General features: G+C 42.2%; 1 protein-coding gene across 2 annotated transcripts in view; it reads right to left on the minus strand.

Annotated features, from left to right (window-relative positions):
* Positions 1-17335, minus strand: part of lgr4 (leucine-rich repeat containing G protein-coupled receptor 4) — a 64668-nt gene that overhangs the window by 33272 nt on the left and 14061 nt on the right. For both annotated transcript variants that reach the window (XM_058781541.1, XM_058781542.1), the window contains one exon: positions 4890-4961. In XM_058781541.1, the coding sequence (XP_058637524.1) occupies positions 4890-4961 (72 nt within the window). The remainder of the gene's footprint in view (positions 1-4889; positions 4962-17335) is intronic.

The raw sequence follows: 17335 nt of genomic DNA on the forward strand, positions 1-17335 counted from the left end.
ATGACCAAGTCATGCTTCCCCACGGACTTCCCTTCCACGGGGTCGTGGTTGGCAGCAATCGTAGCCACATAGACTTTAAGGGTGGAGGGAGACAGCCTTCGCTCCAACCCTTGCAGTCACCTAGAACCTCCGCGTCCTGTCCAGGGACCAGACATGAAGTTTCCAGAGGTCTGGACGTGGGTGCCAAAAGGTGCCCCGTCTCTGAGTCAGTAGATCCTTCCTCAGAGGAATCTGCCAAGGAGGGGCTGTCACGAGGAGCATCAGTTCCGGGAACCAAGTCCGAGTGGGCCAGTACGGCACCACGAGCAGGACCTGCTCCTCGTCCTCCCTGATCTTGCACAGTGTCTGCGCGAGAAGGCTCACTGGGGAAACGATACTGCGAAGGCCCATGACCAGCTGTGTGCCAGTGTGTCCGTGCCGAGTGTTCCCTCGGTCAGGGAGTAAAACAACTGGCAATGAGAGGTCTCTAGAGAAGCGAACAGGTCTACCTGAGCGAGTCCGAAATGTCAGCTGGACCGTCAGCTGGACCGTCTGGGGATGGAGTCTCCACTCTCCGGGGAGCGCAGCTCGTGACAGCTCGTCGGCTGCCCGGTTGAGCAAGCCCGGAATGTGAATGGCCCGAAGCGACCTCAGATGCTTCTGACTCCAGAGGATGAGGTGGTGGGCGAGTTGCGACATGAGACGGGAGCACAGACCACCTTGTCGGTTGATGTACGCAACGGTCGCAGTGTTGTCCGTGCGGACGAGCACGTGCTTGCCTCGTAAGCACCCTTTGAGACGATTCAAGGCCAGGCGTACTGCCAGCAACTCTAGGCAATTGATGTGCCAGTGCAGTTGGGGGCCCGTCCAAACCCCGACACTGCATGCCCGTCGAACGTGGCCCCCCAGCAGTGTAAACCACAGCATGCCTGGAGACCTGTTCCAGGGGCACTCCTGCCCGGAGCAACGAGAGGTCTGACCACGGGGTGAAGGTTTGGTGGCAGGCCGGCGTGACTTGGACCCGGTGAGTGCCGCGTTGCCACGCCCACCTCGGGATCCGGCCATGGAGCCAGTGTTGAAGCGGTCTCATATGAAGCAGCCCCAGCGGTGTGACTGCCGCTGCAGCTGCCATATGCCCCAGGAGCCTCTGAAATTGTTTCAGTGGGACCGCCGTCCTGCTCTTGAACGTATTCAAGCAGTTCAACACTGACTGAGCACGTTCCTGTGTGAGGCGTGCTGTCTGGTTGACCGAATCCAACTCCATACCGAGAAAAGAGATCCTCTGCGTCAGGGAGAGTTTGCTCTTTTCCCAGTTGACCCGAAGGCCCAACTGGCTGAGGTACCAGAGCACCAAGTCCCTGTGTTCGCACATCTGGTCCTGAGACTGAGCCAATATGAGCCAGTCGTCGAGGTAGTTGAGAATGCGAACGCCCTGTTCTCTCAGGGGAACAAGGGCTGCCTCCGTAACTTTCGTGAAGACACGGGGCGACAGGGACAGCCCGAAGAGCAGGATCTTGTACTGATATGCCTGTCCCTCGAACGCAAACCGCAGGAATGGCCTGTGGCGCGGAAGGATCGACACATGGAAGTACGCGTCCTTCAGGTCGATCGCTGCAAACCAATCTCTGGGACGGACGCACCCGAAGATGAATTTCTGCGTAAGCATCTTGAACGGAAGTTTGTGAAGGGCCCTGTTCAAGATGCGCAGACCCAAGATTGGTCTCAACCCACCGCCTTTCTTGGGTACAATGAAGTAAGGGCTGTAAAACCCCGTCCTCATATCGGCTGGAGGGACCGGCTCTATCGTATCCTTCGCCAGTAGGACTGCGATCTCTGCACGCAAGACAAGAGCATCTGCTACCTTCACTGAAGTGAAGTGGATGCCCCCGAACTTGGGAGGACGCCGGGCGAACTGATTCCCATAGCCGAGTCTGATGGTCTGACGGAGCCAACGAGACGGACTGGGAAGCGTTAAACACAGAAACCACACAAGTGGCACCGACGGAGCCACCGACGTACCCGCGATGGGGCAGCGAAGGGGAATGCAGGGACCCGGCTTGGGCGTCTCGTTGCCGGTCCGAAGCGGGGTCAGTGTGTGTGCAACACCAACCTGCGTTCTGGCAGACGGTGCGTGAGTAGTACGATTGGTCGCACTCTCGAACCGCCCACAGCTGCTCACTGGCGAGAGAGGGGGATGAGTGTGGTACGGTGTTGGTCCGTCCATAACTCTCCATGCCCTTTTGGGACCCAGAGACAGAGACAACCGCCTCTTGTCGAGGTTTCTTCCTTTTTTTTTTTTTTTTTTTTTGAAACAAAAAGGTTTCTCCACCCGGCCCTCCTCCGGGGGAGGGAGAGGTGCATCCACCATCTCCCGAAGCAGTTCCCTCTCTCTCTGGGTCGCCCGTCCCTGTTGGGCCATGTTCTCGACTGCGTCACCGAAGAGGCCAGTCTGGGACACAGGTACCTTGAGGAACCGAACTTTGTTGGCGTCCCTATGTCAACCAGACACAGCCAGAGGTGGCGCTCCTGGACCACAAGTGTGGACATCGCATGACCCAGAGACCGCGCAGTGACCTTCATCGCTCGTAGCGCGAGGTCAGTAGCGGTACAAAGCTCTTTCAGAACTTCCAGATCGTGACCACCCTCGTGCATGTCCCTCAGTGCTTTTAGCCTGAAACACCTGCAGTAACGCCGTAGCGCAGGTGGAGCAGCCTCTCCACAAGCCACATAAGCATCGCCGGACAAACCAGACGAATACCTACAGGCCCGGAAGAGGAGGCATGGTTCACCCTGCTGGGTGGAAGCGGTATTAGGACACAACTGCATCGCAACCAACCGCTCCACCGGGGGGACCCCTGTATACCCCCTAGCTGCACCACCATCGAGGGTGGTGAGGGAGGAGGATCTTAACAGGTCGGTTCTGGCAGTAAAAGTTGCCATCCACGACCTGTAAGCTCCCCATGCACCTCCGGGAAGAGAGGCACCGGGGCAGGGTGCTGAGAACCAGCACAAGCTACCCCGAGAACCAGTCATCCAACCTCGAGGGCTCGGGACATGGTGGAGGTCTCCACTGGAGCCCTACCCTCTCAGCGGCCCGGGAAAGCATAGCCGTCATTTCCGGGTCTGATTCAGGCATTGCCACTGCCGGAGCAGCAGCGCAACCGAATCTTCTTCCCCAGGAAGTTCCGGCTCACCCTCCGATGTAGCAATCGACATCCGGTCGTCGGAAGGAGTGCCAAGGATACTGCTGGTACGCTCCGCCAGCATGTTCCATTGGCAGCTCGCTGGTTTCGGAGCGCAAGAGGAGCGATGGTCCCTCGAGGGTTGGTTCCCTGGAGGGTTTGCCACCACTGTAATCCTCAGACCACCTGTGCCACCGCCTGTCTGCAGCCAGAACGAGAGCTAGATCAAGGCAGAGGCAACAGGGCTCCGCCCCTTTGTCGAGGTAACAGAGCCTGGCCCGCAACTCCGAGATGATCACCTTCCCAATGAGAAGATGACTCATCCACGAACGCCACCTCAGCGTGCTTACTGCCCAGGCACGTGAGGCAGCGATCGTGACCATCACCCGGTGCCAGGTAACGACCGCATCCAGAAACGCACGGGTGACACGTTGTCTGTAGCAAGACCCAACTCGTCTTTACAAAGAATGCTCTTTTAGGGAAAAAGCTCTTTTAGCGTGCTGAAGCACACAGGGGAGATGGTCGCCTGCAACACAAAAAGGGGGTAGTTCAACCTGATGTGTGCAATCCACTCGACACGGGAAGAACCACCGCCGCTGTAGCGCCGTACCACCAGCACGAGAGTCTTCCAAAGAGCGTGCTCAACTCGTTGAATTCACTCGTCAGCAGAAGTCAGGGGCAGAACGATGTAACCGCTCGGCTCCGAAGCGAAAAGCTGAATATGCGCTGCACCTGCTGCCTACTTATACTCACGCTGTGATCAGCGGCAGCTGGATGCAATAATCGCATGCCAATGTGCATTGGCTCGTTTAGTTACACTCGAAGTGGATTGGTCTCTCTAAGCGAGATCCCAATTCGTCGGTCACCCGACGTAACACTGCTTTCCGCGGTTGTGGAATGTTTATTTTGTGCTATAACTAGTAGAGAGGAAGAGATCATCGGTTCACGTGCCGCTTGAGCTGAGGCGCTAGAGATCTATCACAACACATTAAAGAGCCACAAAAAATGGTATTTATTGTTTGAATTTAAAAAAATTCATTAATTAATTAAAAAAAAGATACAATTTGAAAGCGGAGACTTTGTTTCATACCAAAACTAACATGCTCTGTCTTGTCTGTTGGCACATTGTCAGTTTCCTCTTTGCTCCGTGATGTAACTAAATGGGGCGGGTCTTCGCGAAGGGTCAATTCATGTTATACTTGAATTAGTGCTGTTATACTGAATATTCACCTGAGTGGATCTTCTGTAGCAATGAAGCCTCATATAACTAAAGCATTAAACAGTGATTGCAGAGTCAAAGTGTCTGGAAGTTGTTAATTTTCAATGATAGCTGGCAATCTGAGGCGACATGAGCAACACTGTTTAGCAGAATTAAATTCATGAAAATGGACAGTGACACAACGTGGCAGCTATCAAAAGAAATGAAGACAACGGAGCTCACGTAATCCAACAAGTTGACACTGACACTGAGACCAGCAGCGATTTAATGGATGCCATGTGGATTTAGCTTTAAAGTTGTTTCTGCAGTTCTATAAACTTTTCAAAATCTCAAAATAGACAAGAATATTCAAGAATAATGACCAAAAGATAATCTCAAACCATCGTGGAGATGTTCCATACATAATCTTTCAATGACGGTACTTGAAAAAGGTGTCAAGCATATATAAGAAAAAGAAAACAGCATGAGGGGAAATAGTGAAAAAGAGAGAAAACAGAACTCATCCTCACAGTTCTTCCAGATAGGGCAGGTTTCTGAAGACATTAGCAGGCAGCTCAGTGATGTTATTCATGCTGATGTCCCTATGGAAACAGAAGAACAAATGCTCATAGTCAGCGGTCGAGCGGTACCATTTCTATAGGTTAACACAACATAAACAATTTACATTTGCTGTTTGGATGCATTTCTGTTTGGATTTTCATTTTCTGGTTCACGTTGTTTACACTGACTGCTTCATCATTTTGCATGGAAGAGAATTATGGATGATTTCATACTGCGATTTTGCTTGCTTTGGGTTTGAGCTGACTTACCAAATAACTAAAACTGGCCATGTGCAGACACTCATTTTAAACAGAGCTTTCTATTTTCTAGATTTCATGCTCATATCATGTTTTATTCAAAGGTGTTCCCTCCCCAATCCAAAAAGACCATTTATTAAAAACAAAGTGTAATATCTGAAAGCTCAACAAAAATTAAAAGCTTTTTATAGTATATTATTATAGTACTGTGAATGCATTTTAAATATAAAATCTAATTGGCAACAAAAGAAAGAGTAAATGTAGTGGTATAATGTAAAGTTTAAGGGAGTGTAATGTATAATGCGTTTTGTTCTTGTGTGGAAGAAGTGCATGTTGTTGTTTAAAGGATGTTTATTGTTGTAAACATAGATACTGTTAAGCAAGAAAAATGTCAGACCTGTCTGACAATAAAGTGCTATATCATATCATATCATATATCAAAATAGAACTACTCAAAATCCTGTCATGAGGCAACATACAGTATTTCAATTTGACAAATTTCTTTGAGCGGTCCCTCCCACAGCTGATGTTCATGCTTTACAAGTTCAAACAGAGATCTGTATGTCTGTGACGACTGATAAGACCTGAATCCAGATCAGACAGCGAGATCAAGCATCACGCAACAGTAATAGAAGAAAGCAGAGTGTATTTGATGCCATCAGCACTGCACTACGGTGATTTACTTCTCATCGTGCAAGTATGACATCAGAGGCTTACAAGTATTTGGCTGGGAGTAAATGTATGAATTTCCACCTAAAAATCCATTTTTGACATATACATACATATCCTTATTTCCCATCATCCCCCATAATCTCTCCCGCTCTGCCTCTTTACCTCGGATTCACATTACTGGCTCAAATCTCAAAGCATTGTGCAAATATAACAACAACCCCATTTGTTTGACCCCAGTGATTTCTTTGGAATTTATGGTTATTAGGAAAGGGTTATTGAAGATTTTTTACAAACTTGACCATCATGAAATCTAATTTCCATCTAACGAGGTGGATCAAATTCACATTAGCATTTATTTACTCAGAAACTCCAAAGTCTACACTATATACAGCTAAATAATCTGAATTCTTTCAGATTTCGGAACAAAAAGTGCTGTTTGTACGTCTGTCACTGTGCATACATCAAGCCTGACAGATGTATTTTATGCTGTTATCATGTTGCTTCATAAAAGTCTATATACAGCAAAGATGGGTTGACAAATAGGTTCATAGAGCTTTTTTGTTAGGTAAATTGTTAAAGATGACCAGGGGCTACGTTTATTGTGCTTTTTGTCATCTTGAAGTTTAATCGCCTCTAATCGTCATACCTTTAGACTGAATGGATAGAGTAACATCAAACTGCTAAAGAAAAATTAAAAAATCATTCAGTGAGTGAGTTTGGAATGAGTAAAGAACGGTGAACCAAAAAATTCTCTAGGTTTTCCCTCATTCTCCTTTTTTTCTTCTCTTATTTCTATAAAACTATCTATGTCCCTCATTTTCTCCCTAAGGCTCCGAAGCTCTGAGCATAGAGAGAGACAGAGAGAGAGCGGAGGCTGTCAAGGAGACGGAGAGATAGCATGTAGCAGCATGACAAAAATGCAGGCAGTACACAAAGTGTTTTCCTCTCTCTCTTTCTCTTTCTCTTTTCCATTTGGGCTGAAAGGTGAAGTGTGTGGGCAGCTAGAAAAGCAAATGGTAGATCCACAGCGAGAGAGGTCAGAACACTGACCTTAAAACACCCGCCGTTAGAGACGCCACAACACAAACTCACAGAGAGGAAATGAGAACCAGTGCATGTAAATCATAATAAGTGTGTTTTTATGTGGCATTCTACTTGTTATACATCTCAGTCCTTTTGTTTATTTATTCTACCGTATTCCAGCCAGAATTGTGTGTGCGTGATTCAGTCTTTGTTCTGGAGGAGATGCACTGAAGCCCGGGCAGGTTTTTCAGCTCAGGCTGAGATCTTGATTAGGAATCCATTATATGTGGCTTCAAAAGCCGGGCTGCAAACAGTAGACATGGAGACTGTGTCTCATGGAGCCCAACAAACATGCTACAATAGCTAATGAGGCACATCCCCAACCCTGAAGGAAGAGAAAAACAAGGGGATGATATCGTCCGCCATCTTGGATTTCAATGCAAGGGCTGTCTTGAGTCTTGAAAGTGTATGTATGAGCACGAGGGCCCCTGGCCACACTGTGTATCAGATTACCCCCCAATCACACACACCGAAAGGGGCCTCCCTATCCCCCCTGCAGCTATGACCTTCCATCGCTCTGCTATCTTTTTTTTTTTTTGGATCCGCAGGTTACCTGCCCTATCCAATTACCCTTCGGGCTGCTTTCAATGGACCATGTACCACCAGAACACTCCCCTTTCTCCTCTCATTCCTTATCACTCACTCTTTCTCTCTCTCTCTTTCCCCCTTGGTGGTGTCCCTGGGCCCCTATTTGTGCAGCGGTCCCGGTGGTCCTCTGGATACATTATGTATTACTGACAGTCCTGTTCTTCCTGCTCACACACACACACACTACTCTAAGCCTGCAGTCTTTCGCCCTGCTGCAAACTCTCTCAGTCTTTTGGATGAGGTGCTTGGGAGCTGGATGAGAGAGAGAGAAAGAAGACTATGTGTATGTGTGTTTGGGTCTGTGAATGTGATCTCTATCCCTGAGTAGCAGGTTTCCTCATTAGGGGCCAGGGGCCGCACTGCAGTGACAAAGACAGGAACGGAGACAGAGGCCTACTGGAGATGTTACCGGAGGAAACTCTATCCTATGAGACTGATAACGTGTGCTCTTATAGCATGTGTGCATTTGTGACCGTGTGAGACCAGTTCTACTGCATTTATGTTATGTTTAAATAAAGTATAATTATTAATCTAAAAAGAATTGCATCTCATTTATATGGTGCCAAACTGAATTGCAAAGAGTCTAAAACTTCTATTTTCTTGTACAAATTACAACCTTACATGTGATTAAGAACTATACTCTCGTTCCGGTGTAATAATCAAGGATGCTGTACCATGGCCGCAGCAGGTGCAGTGATATTACGCAGCGCCTGAAAGTAGTCCCCAGCTAGGTACCTAGTTATAATATAGCTGGGGACTACTTTCAGGCGCTACATAATATCACTGCGCCATGGTACGGCAGCAAAGTACCTTGATTATTACGCCGGAATGAGAGTATAGTTCCTAGCCAAATCGGCCTAGAAAATCGCAACTTTTCATTTTCTGCCGGTCTTAGTACACGATATAACTACAGAAGAGTCCAGTTTTAAATAGGACAAATATCGAAACTCTTTGGTCATTTTTGAACGTGATGCTACTGGTCTAATCGGATTCAATGATCTATGCTAAGCTATGCTAAAAGTGCTATCGCCAGACCCAGAGATCGGCTGAATGGATTCCAAAATGGTAAAACTCAACTTATTAACTCTGGGGGAGTTGGAGAATGAGCCTATTTCCAAAAAAAGTGGAGTGTTCCTTTAAATGTAAAAGGTTAAAATGACTGGACATTTTAACCTTTTACATTTAAGTTTTAATTGTAAGGTTGTAATTACCTTACCTTAAAAGGTTAGTTTACCCGAAAAATGACAATTCTGTCTTTATTTACTGACGTTTTGGATTTTGAGTTTAATGTTGTTTGGACCCCAGCATTGTCTAAAATATCTTACTTTGTGATGTACAAAAGAAAGAAAGTCAAACAAGGTTGGAATGACATGACAGAATTTTCATTTTTAGGTTAACTTTTCTTTTAAGGAACTATTTCTAAATAATATTCTTATCAGTGTAATGTAGTCAGATTAATTAATATTAATGAGCATGACAAATTACTTATTTTAGCTGGTTGAAAATGTAAAAAATCTCGTTTTAACACAAATGACAGAAATACAATGTAATACCTGTTGGGTATTGTAAAGGTGAAATTCTGCAACATGCTCAAACAGTTAACAATTTCAGCTTGCAAAGGCAGATACAATTTGGCATTGTCATTAAAATACTAACTCGACTACTACAAATAAGGACCACCCTAAGCGCTACAGATGGAGCGTGACTGAATGGAAAATGCATACTACAAACATGGAAGGAAGAAGAAAAGCCTTGTTTTAGGAGAGCTCAGGAACATGTCAAGTCTCAACAGAGCACTGTAGATTTTCTGCCTGTCAGTAACAGTAACAAAAATAGAGCAGGAAAGAGACAGAAGCCTAGTTAAACTCATGCTATAGGACAGAGAACATTGATTTATGAATGACAGCCTTATTTTCTATGAGGATAGAGTCATTCCCTTTTTCTAAAACAACATTTATTCTTTCAGAGCTTAACGGTGGACGCTCTCTCTTAATCACTCTGAAAGAAGCACAACAAGTCTGTTTGTCTTTGACTGAACATACTCAGAGGCAAAGTCATAAACTTTTCCAATTTTGCACGTGATATCTTAGAAACCTGTGCATATTCACTAACTTAAATGCTAACCAGTTTAACATGCAGTTTTCAAAAATTATGGAGAACAGTGTTATAGCCAAACACACATCCCGATTGTAGACATGCTTTCTTGTGATGCTGTACACAGCATTGTGTCTATGGCAACCTAGAACACAGGAATGCAATTCAATCTATGATTTTTTGCAGTGATTATGTTTAAGGGTCTGATAATAACCAACATGGATAATATAATAATAATAATAATAATATATATTAGTGGTGTCAAAATTAGCGTGTTAACGCAGGCAATTACTTTTTTCAGTTTAACGCAGGGGCGGGGCTAGGGTTGGCCTCCCCTCTCACAACTGCTGTTTCTGTCACTTTTTCTTGACAAGAAGTGCATTTATTCAGTCGCAGAACGTCTTTATGACCACATCAAACAGGAGACGTTTCAGACGCGCGCTCCACTTCACTTCAGCACCAGGAGTGAGTCGAACGAGCGTGGAGACGGTACTGTGCTAGCCTGTATCATTTCATATCAAAGCGCGAAATAAACTACGTGCATGCAATGTGGTCAAGTCATGAAGTTACCAAAAAGGCGATTAAAGCTGCCTTAAAACTGTGCATGCATGCAGGGCCGGATAATCCATAGACAGGATTGGGCGAGTGCCCTGGGGCACCAGCCAATAGGGGGGGCACCAAGTGATTAAGATAATGACTAGACCTTTAAAATATTTTTCATGTTTTGTAAATATATTATTTTGCTGGAAGAGATGTAGATACATACAAAATGAACAGTTCATGATACAATATATACATAAAGAATTGCGATTGGGTCAGGTCACAGCTTTGCCCAAATGTTATTCAGAATCCACTCACTGCTCAAAATACTGGAGTTTTGTTGATTGCTGAGTTATGCAAGCTCACAAATCCTCTCGTTATAACAAAAAAGTGTAGACAGGGTGTAAATAAGAGATTCGTTGTGCAGTGTAGAGAGTTTCATTGATTATAATGGAACTTTGTGAGATCGCAATGAACTGGAGTGAGTGACAGCTTTTAAATATTATTAAGGGAGTTTGCAAATGTGATATTAAATTAATACAACAGTTCAATAAATAATAAGTTAATATTAAGTGACATACATTGTATGACTTTAACAATATTGCCTGATTTTGCTCTATTTCTTCAATGAAAATAATTTCAAACGAACCTGTGTTTTTAAATGAATCTAGTGAGTCATTGATTCAGTTATCCCATTCATAAAGACAGTCACTTGCCTTGTTTCCTGAATGAATCAGCTGTTCAAACGAATCAACTGAATGAATGATTCGGTGAAAAAAAATCAGTGACTCACTGCCACCTGCTGGCAGTTTTATTTTTATTTTTAAAGTGTCATTTCAGTTATTTAAATCATTTCAAATCAAACAATAGTTCTGTATTCAAAATTTTATATTTAAAACATTAATCTCACAACATTGTTATGAATTTAAAACATCCATGCCACCTCTGAGCCTCTAAATTTACCTACATGCCACTTTTGTGTTCTTCTGTACCACCTTTGTAGTGGAAACTTTAAATGTGGTCACCCTAGGGCACTACACTGTGTTAATCAGAGCCTGCATGCATGTAATATTTTATGTGAGTCACATTTAAGAACATGTCTCTGAAATGGTTTTCAAAACTGTTCTGGAGCATCTCAGCACTGTCTCCCTCATCTAACACACCCAATTCAACTCGTCAGCTCATTAATAGAGACTTTAAGACCTGAAGTGAGTCAGAAATGGTAAAAAGAGTTGAGAGAAAATATGATGCGTGTCAGATCCGCGTCACGTTCAGCAGCGACAGCTCTTAAAGAAATAGCAGCCAAAATAACCTAATAACCAGATGCTGTGATGTCTATTAATCAAAGGACAAAGGAAAAAAAACCTTTTTAGCTTTAAGGATTTATCTATATTTAATTTAGTACTTAGTGTTTGATAACTTCGACTTCAATTTCTGTATATTTCTGCTGAAGGGCACAGGTAAATATGACATTTATTATAATGGGTTTATGTGAAGATTGTTTTAAGTTCACTTAAATTAGAAGTAATTTTTTTTAAATCTAATAAATGTTAAAATTGATAGCTCAAGGGGGGTGTTGGGAGCAATTTTATAGAGAAATCAGTATTGGTATCAGTGATACTGGCCTTCAGTCATAAAAAATGATGTAAAAAATATATTGTCTTTATGTTGTTTGTACATTAATTTGAAGATTGAATGTGGAATTACTGCAATATAAAAGTATATTTAAAAACTTTAATGTTAGGTGGGATTAATCGCCATTTAAATCGCGATTAATTTCAGAAAAATGTGTGATTAATTAGTTGTTTTTTTTTAATCGATTGACAGCACTAATATATATATATATATATATATATATATATATATGTAGATTGATTTTTCCTCTCTAAACTGTGTCTCAAGCGCGTTCTCTCATCACCGCTGTGCGTGAATATGACGAATCACAACCACGGAAACCCAAGGAAAAACGGAGATTAAAGTCCAAAAACTGACTTGAAATAACCTAAGAAATCAGTCGGGGCTAAAGCAGTTCCATAAACGACAAATTAAATTCACACAATCTCATTAATTTTTGCACGCTTATTCTTAATCAGACCTTAATGATCATGGATCAAATCAATCCATCATGGCAAACAGTGAATATATCTGTGCTGTTTAATGCATTTGAGATGTTGTGCTTTCCTCAGTGCATAACTGACATGTCACAGGTATATTTTTCATCTGTAAATGTTAGAAAGTCATGCAAACATATCCATTTTGCTGTCAGGAGTGGGTGAGGCACACAAGAGCAACGAGCGCTGCTGCGCGCATGCGCACTGAACAGACGGAGCGCAATCGAATAGGAGCGCAATAATTCTGAGTAAAATATACATTTTGCTATTTGTTGCCACAGTGACTAAGCTTGATCTAGACCTATGTTAAATTTGCTTTATGGAACCAAATCATTTGACAATGAGTCTGACTAAATGAAATAAGCTTGGCTTATTTGTTTAACTTGTTTTATGAAACAGGCCTCAAGGCATTAAAAGTGATTATATTTTCTCCATTGTGTTGAATCGAATCGAAATCGGATCGCACTGCATCGTAAAAAGGGGTGAATCATATTGCATATATATATAAAATATGGAGATGCACAGTGTTGGCAATTTAGCGACTTTTCAGACGACTTTTCAGACCCCTTTAGCGAGCGATTAATTTAAGGTACATTTAGAACAAATAAAAATGTGAGATTAAGTTGCGATTAATCACGAGTTAACTCATGACAATCATACGATTAATCGCGATTAAAATAATAATAAAATAAAATCAATTGACAGCCCTAATATATATACACATAGATACACACACACACACACACACACACACACAAGATAATCTTAGTACACGATAGAACTACAGAAGAGTCAAGTTTTAAAAATATCGAAACTCTTTGGTCATTTTTGAACACGATGCTACTGGTCTAATCGGATTCAATGAACTATGCTAAGCTATGCTAAAAGTGCTATCACCAGACCCGGAGATCAGCTGAATAGATTCCAAAACGGTAAAACTCAACTTATTAACTCTGGGGGAGTTGGAGAATGAGCCCATTTCCAAAAAAAATGGAGTGTTCCTTTAAGAATAAGCATGCACAAACTAGTGAATTTAATTTGTCGTTTATGGAACCGCTTTAGCCCCAATTGATTTGTTAGGTTATTTTAAGTCAGGTTTTGGACTTTAATCTCCGTTTTTCCTTGGGTCTCCGTGGTGTCGTGATTCGTCATGTTCACGCACAGCGGTGATGAGAGAACGCGCTCGAGACACAGTTTAGAGAGGAAAAATCAATCTACATATAAAATATTGGTCACAGATTATTGGTCACTTTCTAAATAATAAAAGTATAGCGCATCCACTAGTAATAATATATAAATAAATCGGATTCGATGCAAATATGTTAGAAACGATATAATTGTGATATAAAATGCCAACTTGTAGCCGATGCACACTTTTTAATCCGATGCATCGCATCGTTAACTTTTTATGCCTATGCACCGAGCAAATTGGGGAATATTCCCATCCCTAACACACACAGATATATGTATACATATTTATTCTCAGTTAATTAATATTACAAAATGCAATGAAATGCATTATTCTTTAGAGAATATATATTATATTATTTATATAAAAATGACAAGTGATTTTGTAAAAAAAAAAAATTTAAATATCAGACAAAAAAGGAATTATTGGTCAATCACTACTTAGAAACAGCCTACAAGATCAGTAATTATGCTGGGAAAATTGCATTTAGCACAGATTTTGTGAGCACGTTTGCATTGTTACTTGATATGTATAATTATTTCAGTGAATTAAATGGTCAAACAATGCAGAAAGCCTGTTTCTGAGTGTTTGCAGGAATGTACTCAATAGCAGCTGCTCTCTGTGGGCTCCTAAACTCCTCTGCTAAGATTCTGAGGGTTAACTTTTACATTTCCACTGCATCAGTGAAACATGGGAGCATCCGCGTGTCGGCAAACCACACCAGTACCGCAGCAGGCCTGTCGGTGGCCACAGCTGCCCACAGAGCCCCACATCACAGCTGGGCCAGTCCACTCACAGCCCTGCCAAGCCCTGAAGGAGCCCAGTCACAGCCTGCCCCATGATAAGGCCTGCAGATGTGGTGTGTGTGCGTGTGAGTGTGTGTGTTGGGGCATGGGTGGGTCTCATTCACCGGCTGGATTTTAGGCCAAGAAGGGTGAGGCGCTTCTGTGACAACTTCACTTTGATTGACAGGCCTGCAAATGATGTCTTTTACGGATCAAGCCTAAAAAGGGTGTGCACCTTAAAAATGGACTTGAAATAAGGACACTTTTTGTCCTACTTTATCTAAAAGTTTGATTCTTACAGAATCTAATTGTATTCCAAAAATTCACAGGATCCATTCTATTTATTCACTTGTATATCATGCAACCGAAATGTAATGTAATACAAATAAAACAACAGATTATTTTGAGTGATTATTTGTCCACATTCTGAATACGCAGCTTGTGGGATTGATTAAAATTGTGCGCAATACCTACAATCCCGCACCGAGTTTCAAGGCCTGAGCTGGGCTGAAGGTTTGTTGTTTCAAGCAGGACCTCCACCCTGAATTTGAAGCACATTAGTCTCTTCTCACAAGCCTGGTGATTTGTTTTTCCTTCAGCGTTACATACAGTAGAGAGTGAATACTAAACACTGGAAGCCTATCAGTGGGTTGGATGATGTCATGCCTGACAAATTCCTCTCCTTCTCTACACAAGAGAAAAGTTTGAGTCATATTAGAGCTCCAGCAAACTGTCTGCCATTCAAGAAGACAATTATATGGTTTGAATCATGAAATTATCAAAAAAAAAAAAAAAAAAAAGTCTAAGGCATCTTTTCTTTAAGAAAGACAGGACTGATGGCCTCAACGATGGGATATAAGCTATGTATATGAATTCAAACACCGTATTCAAATCTTTAAATGTTTGGGAAGACAGCACTTGTTGTTTTTCTTCAAATGTTTGGGAAAAGAGGGCCGTCTGATGCAGAACATGGGATTTAAACTGAGTAATGGTTTCCAGTCTAAACTCTCTTTGAACTAAACTACCTGAGATCCTTAAAAAAAATCTACAGACTTGCCCTATACTAAAAGAAGTGAATACGACCACACACAGGCACGCATAACTTATACTCTAAAAAAAAAAAATCATATATATATATAAAAAATAAAATACATTCATCAAGTCACACTAACACACAGGGAGCTCTATGCCCAGTTAAAGAAAGGCTACAGTCTGGAGTCACAGAGCAAGAAGCCAATTCCCTCACGTGAGCTCTAACACAAACACTCAGCCTTGAGAGCAAACATGTCAACCCACAAAAAAAAAAAAAAAAAATTCTGAGTCTGAGAGAAACCAAAGGATTTACAGAAAGAGAGAGACAGCAGGAATGCAAGAAAGGAAGTATATTAAGCCGCTAATTCCACAGGAACACCATGGCTGTAAGCAGACAGTGTGTTGGGGCTGTGCTGATAGCCTATCTGTAATGAGATATGGACAAGGGTGAACACACCACTGATCTACACAAACAACATACACTGGAGTCGGACTGCAAAGTTTGCCAAGAGCAAGCCATTCTCTCTTCACCTCCCTTTATTTACTTAAATGCAAACTTTAATATGTAAAATATCATGAAAAATATGCTTAAATACATAACATTTTCCAAACGGAATTAACAGGATCAGTGTTTCCCATACGTTTATTTATTTGTGGCGGGCCGCCACAATATCCACTGCCGCCTGCCATCAGCTCCCGCACACACGAGCGCGACTTTAGCACAATATTTAGCAACTTTCAGACCCTTTTAGCGGCTTTTTTCCATAAAAGGTACATACTGACAAACCTAGCGACTTTTTTGAAAAACCCTTAGATTTCATTCATTTGGAAGATGTCACCAGTAACGTAGTGCCCCGCGAGCATGAGGTCTGACTCTACCGGCGCAGTGTCGCCTCCCTCGGCATCTGTTCTGTGCAGCGAGCGGCAGACAAACAGCGCATTCAGTTGGCTGTACCGCAGCAGACTTGTCAGTAAATGAGTACAAAACAGCGTTTCCAAGCACCCGTCGCTTACTTACTGTTTGGACTTTTAAATTTGAACGTAATTCGTCTGTTAAAATGCTCAGTTTATTACTCAGACGCAGGCAGTGCGCTGAATAAGACAAAACGGTAATATAGCCAAAACCACCGCATATAGTAGCTTTTTAGTGTAGATGTATGTTGATTGTATCAGACAATGTCACAATTATAAATTAGGATTTAAGGAGTATAATGAGTGATTTCTGATTAACATGTAGGCTATTATTAATGGGTCGTAATTAGTCATGTATGACAACAGAAAATATGTAAATGTGAAAAAGCTTTATTGGGCATTCAGTTGTATTACAGTATGTGGCAGTTCGTAGAGTACATCTGAAGTGGCAAAACTTCTCTGAACGCAAACTTGACGCAATGACGTCATAAATATGCAAATTAATATGTGACGTCCCTGCCGCCACAAGTGTCACAAAATCCTGTGGGAAACACGGATAATTCAAAGTCTGTCACAATTACTTGCCCTCACATGAATCCAAATCCATTTGATTATCTTTATTGTGAGGAACACGATTATTCAGGCTGTGTTTTTTCCATTCACTGATATGGCTTATAACTAAAGAGCACTATTCAAGTAACCATTCATAAAAAAATATCATAGATCCAATTCCTCTTAAGTTATACAGCAGAACAGTTATTCTTTTTAGCTATATATTATTCTATAGCGCTCAAATCTCAATCATGCTTTCAAATATTCAATGTTATTGAACTTAAATGTTATAATCTCATCAGTTAATGCTAATTAGCAATAAATCAGCAATCAGCAAAAACATTTGCAACAATGATAATAATTAGAAATGTTACCTGAGCATCAAATCAGCACTGACAATAAACATCTCATCTTTTTACGCCAGTCTGCTACAAAAATTCTTTGTTTAAAACATACTTGTATGGCATTCAATTAAAATAAATAAAAAAAACCTACGGTGAGAAGGAAACATTCTTCCACTAAAGAAAGATAAGCTATCATGATATTAGCTGATATCTGACATTAATCAGCTGATATCTCAACAGCTTAAAATAACAGTTG

The sequence above is a fragment of the Onychostoma macrolepis genome, chromosome 07 (assembly GCF_012432095.1).
Source record: "Onychostoma macrolepis isolate SWU-2019 chromosome 07, ASM1243209v1, whole genome shotgun sequence".
In the NCBI taxonomy this organism is placed as follows: Eukaryota; Metazoa; Chordata; class Actinopteri; order Cypriniformes; family Cyprinidae; genus Onychostoma; species Onychostoma macrolepis.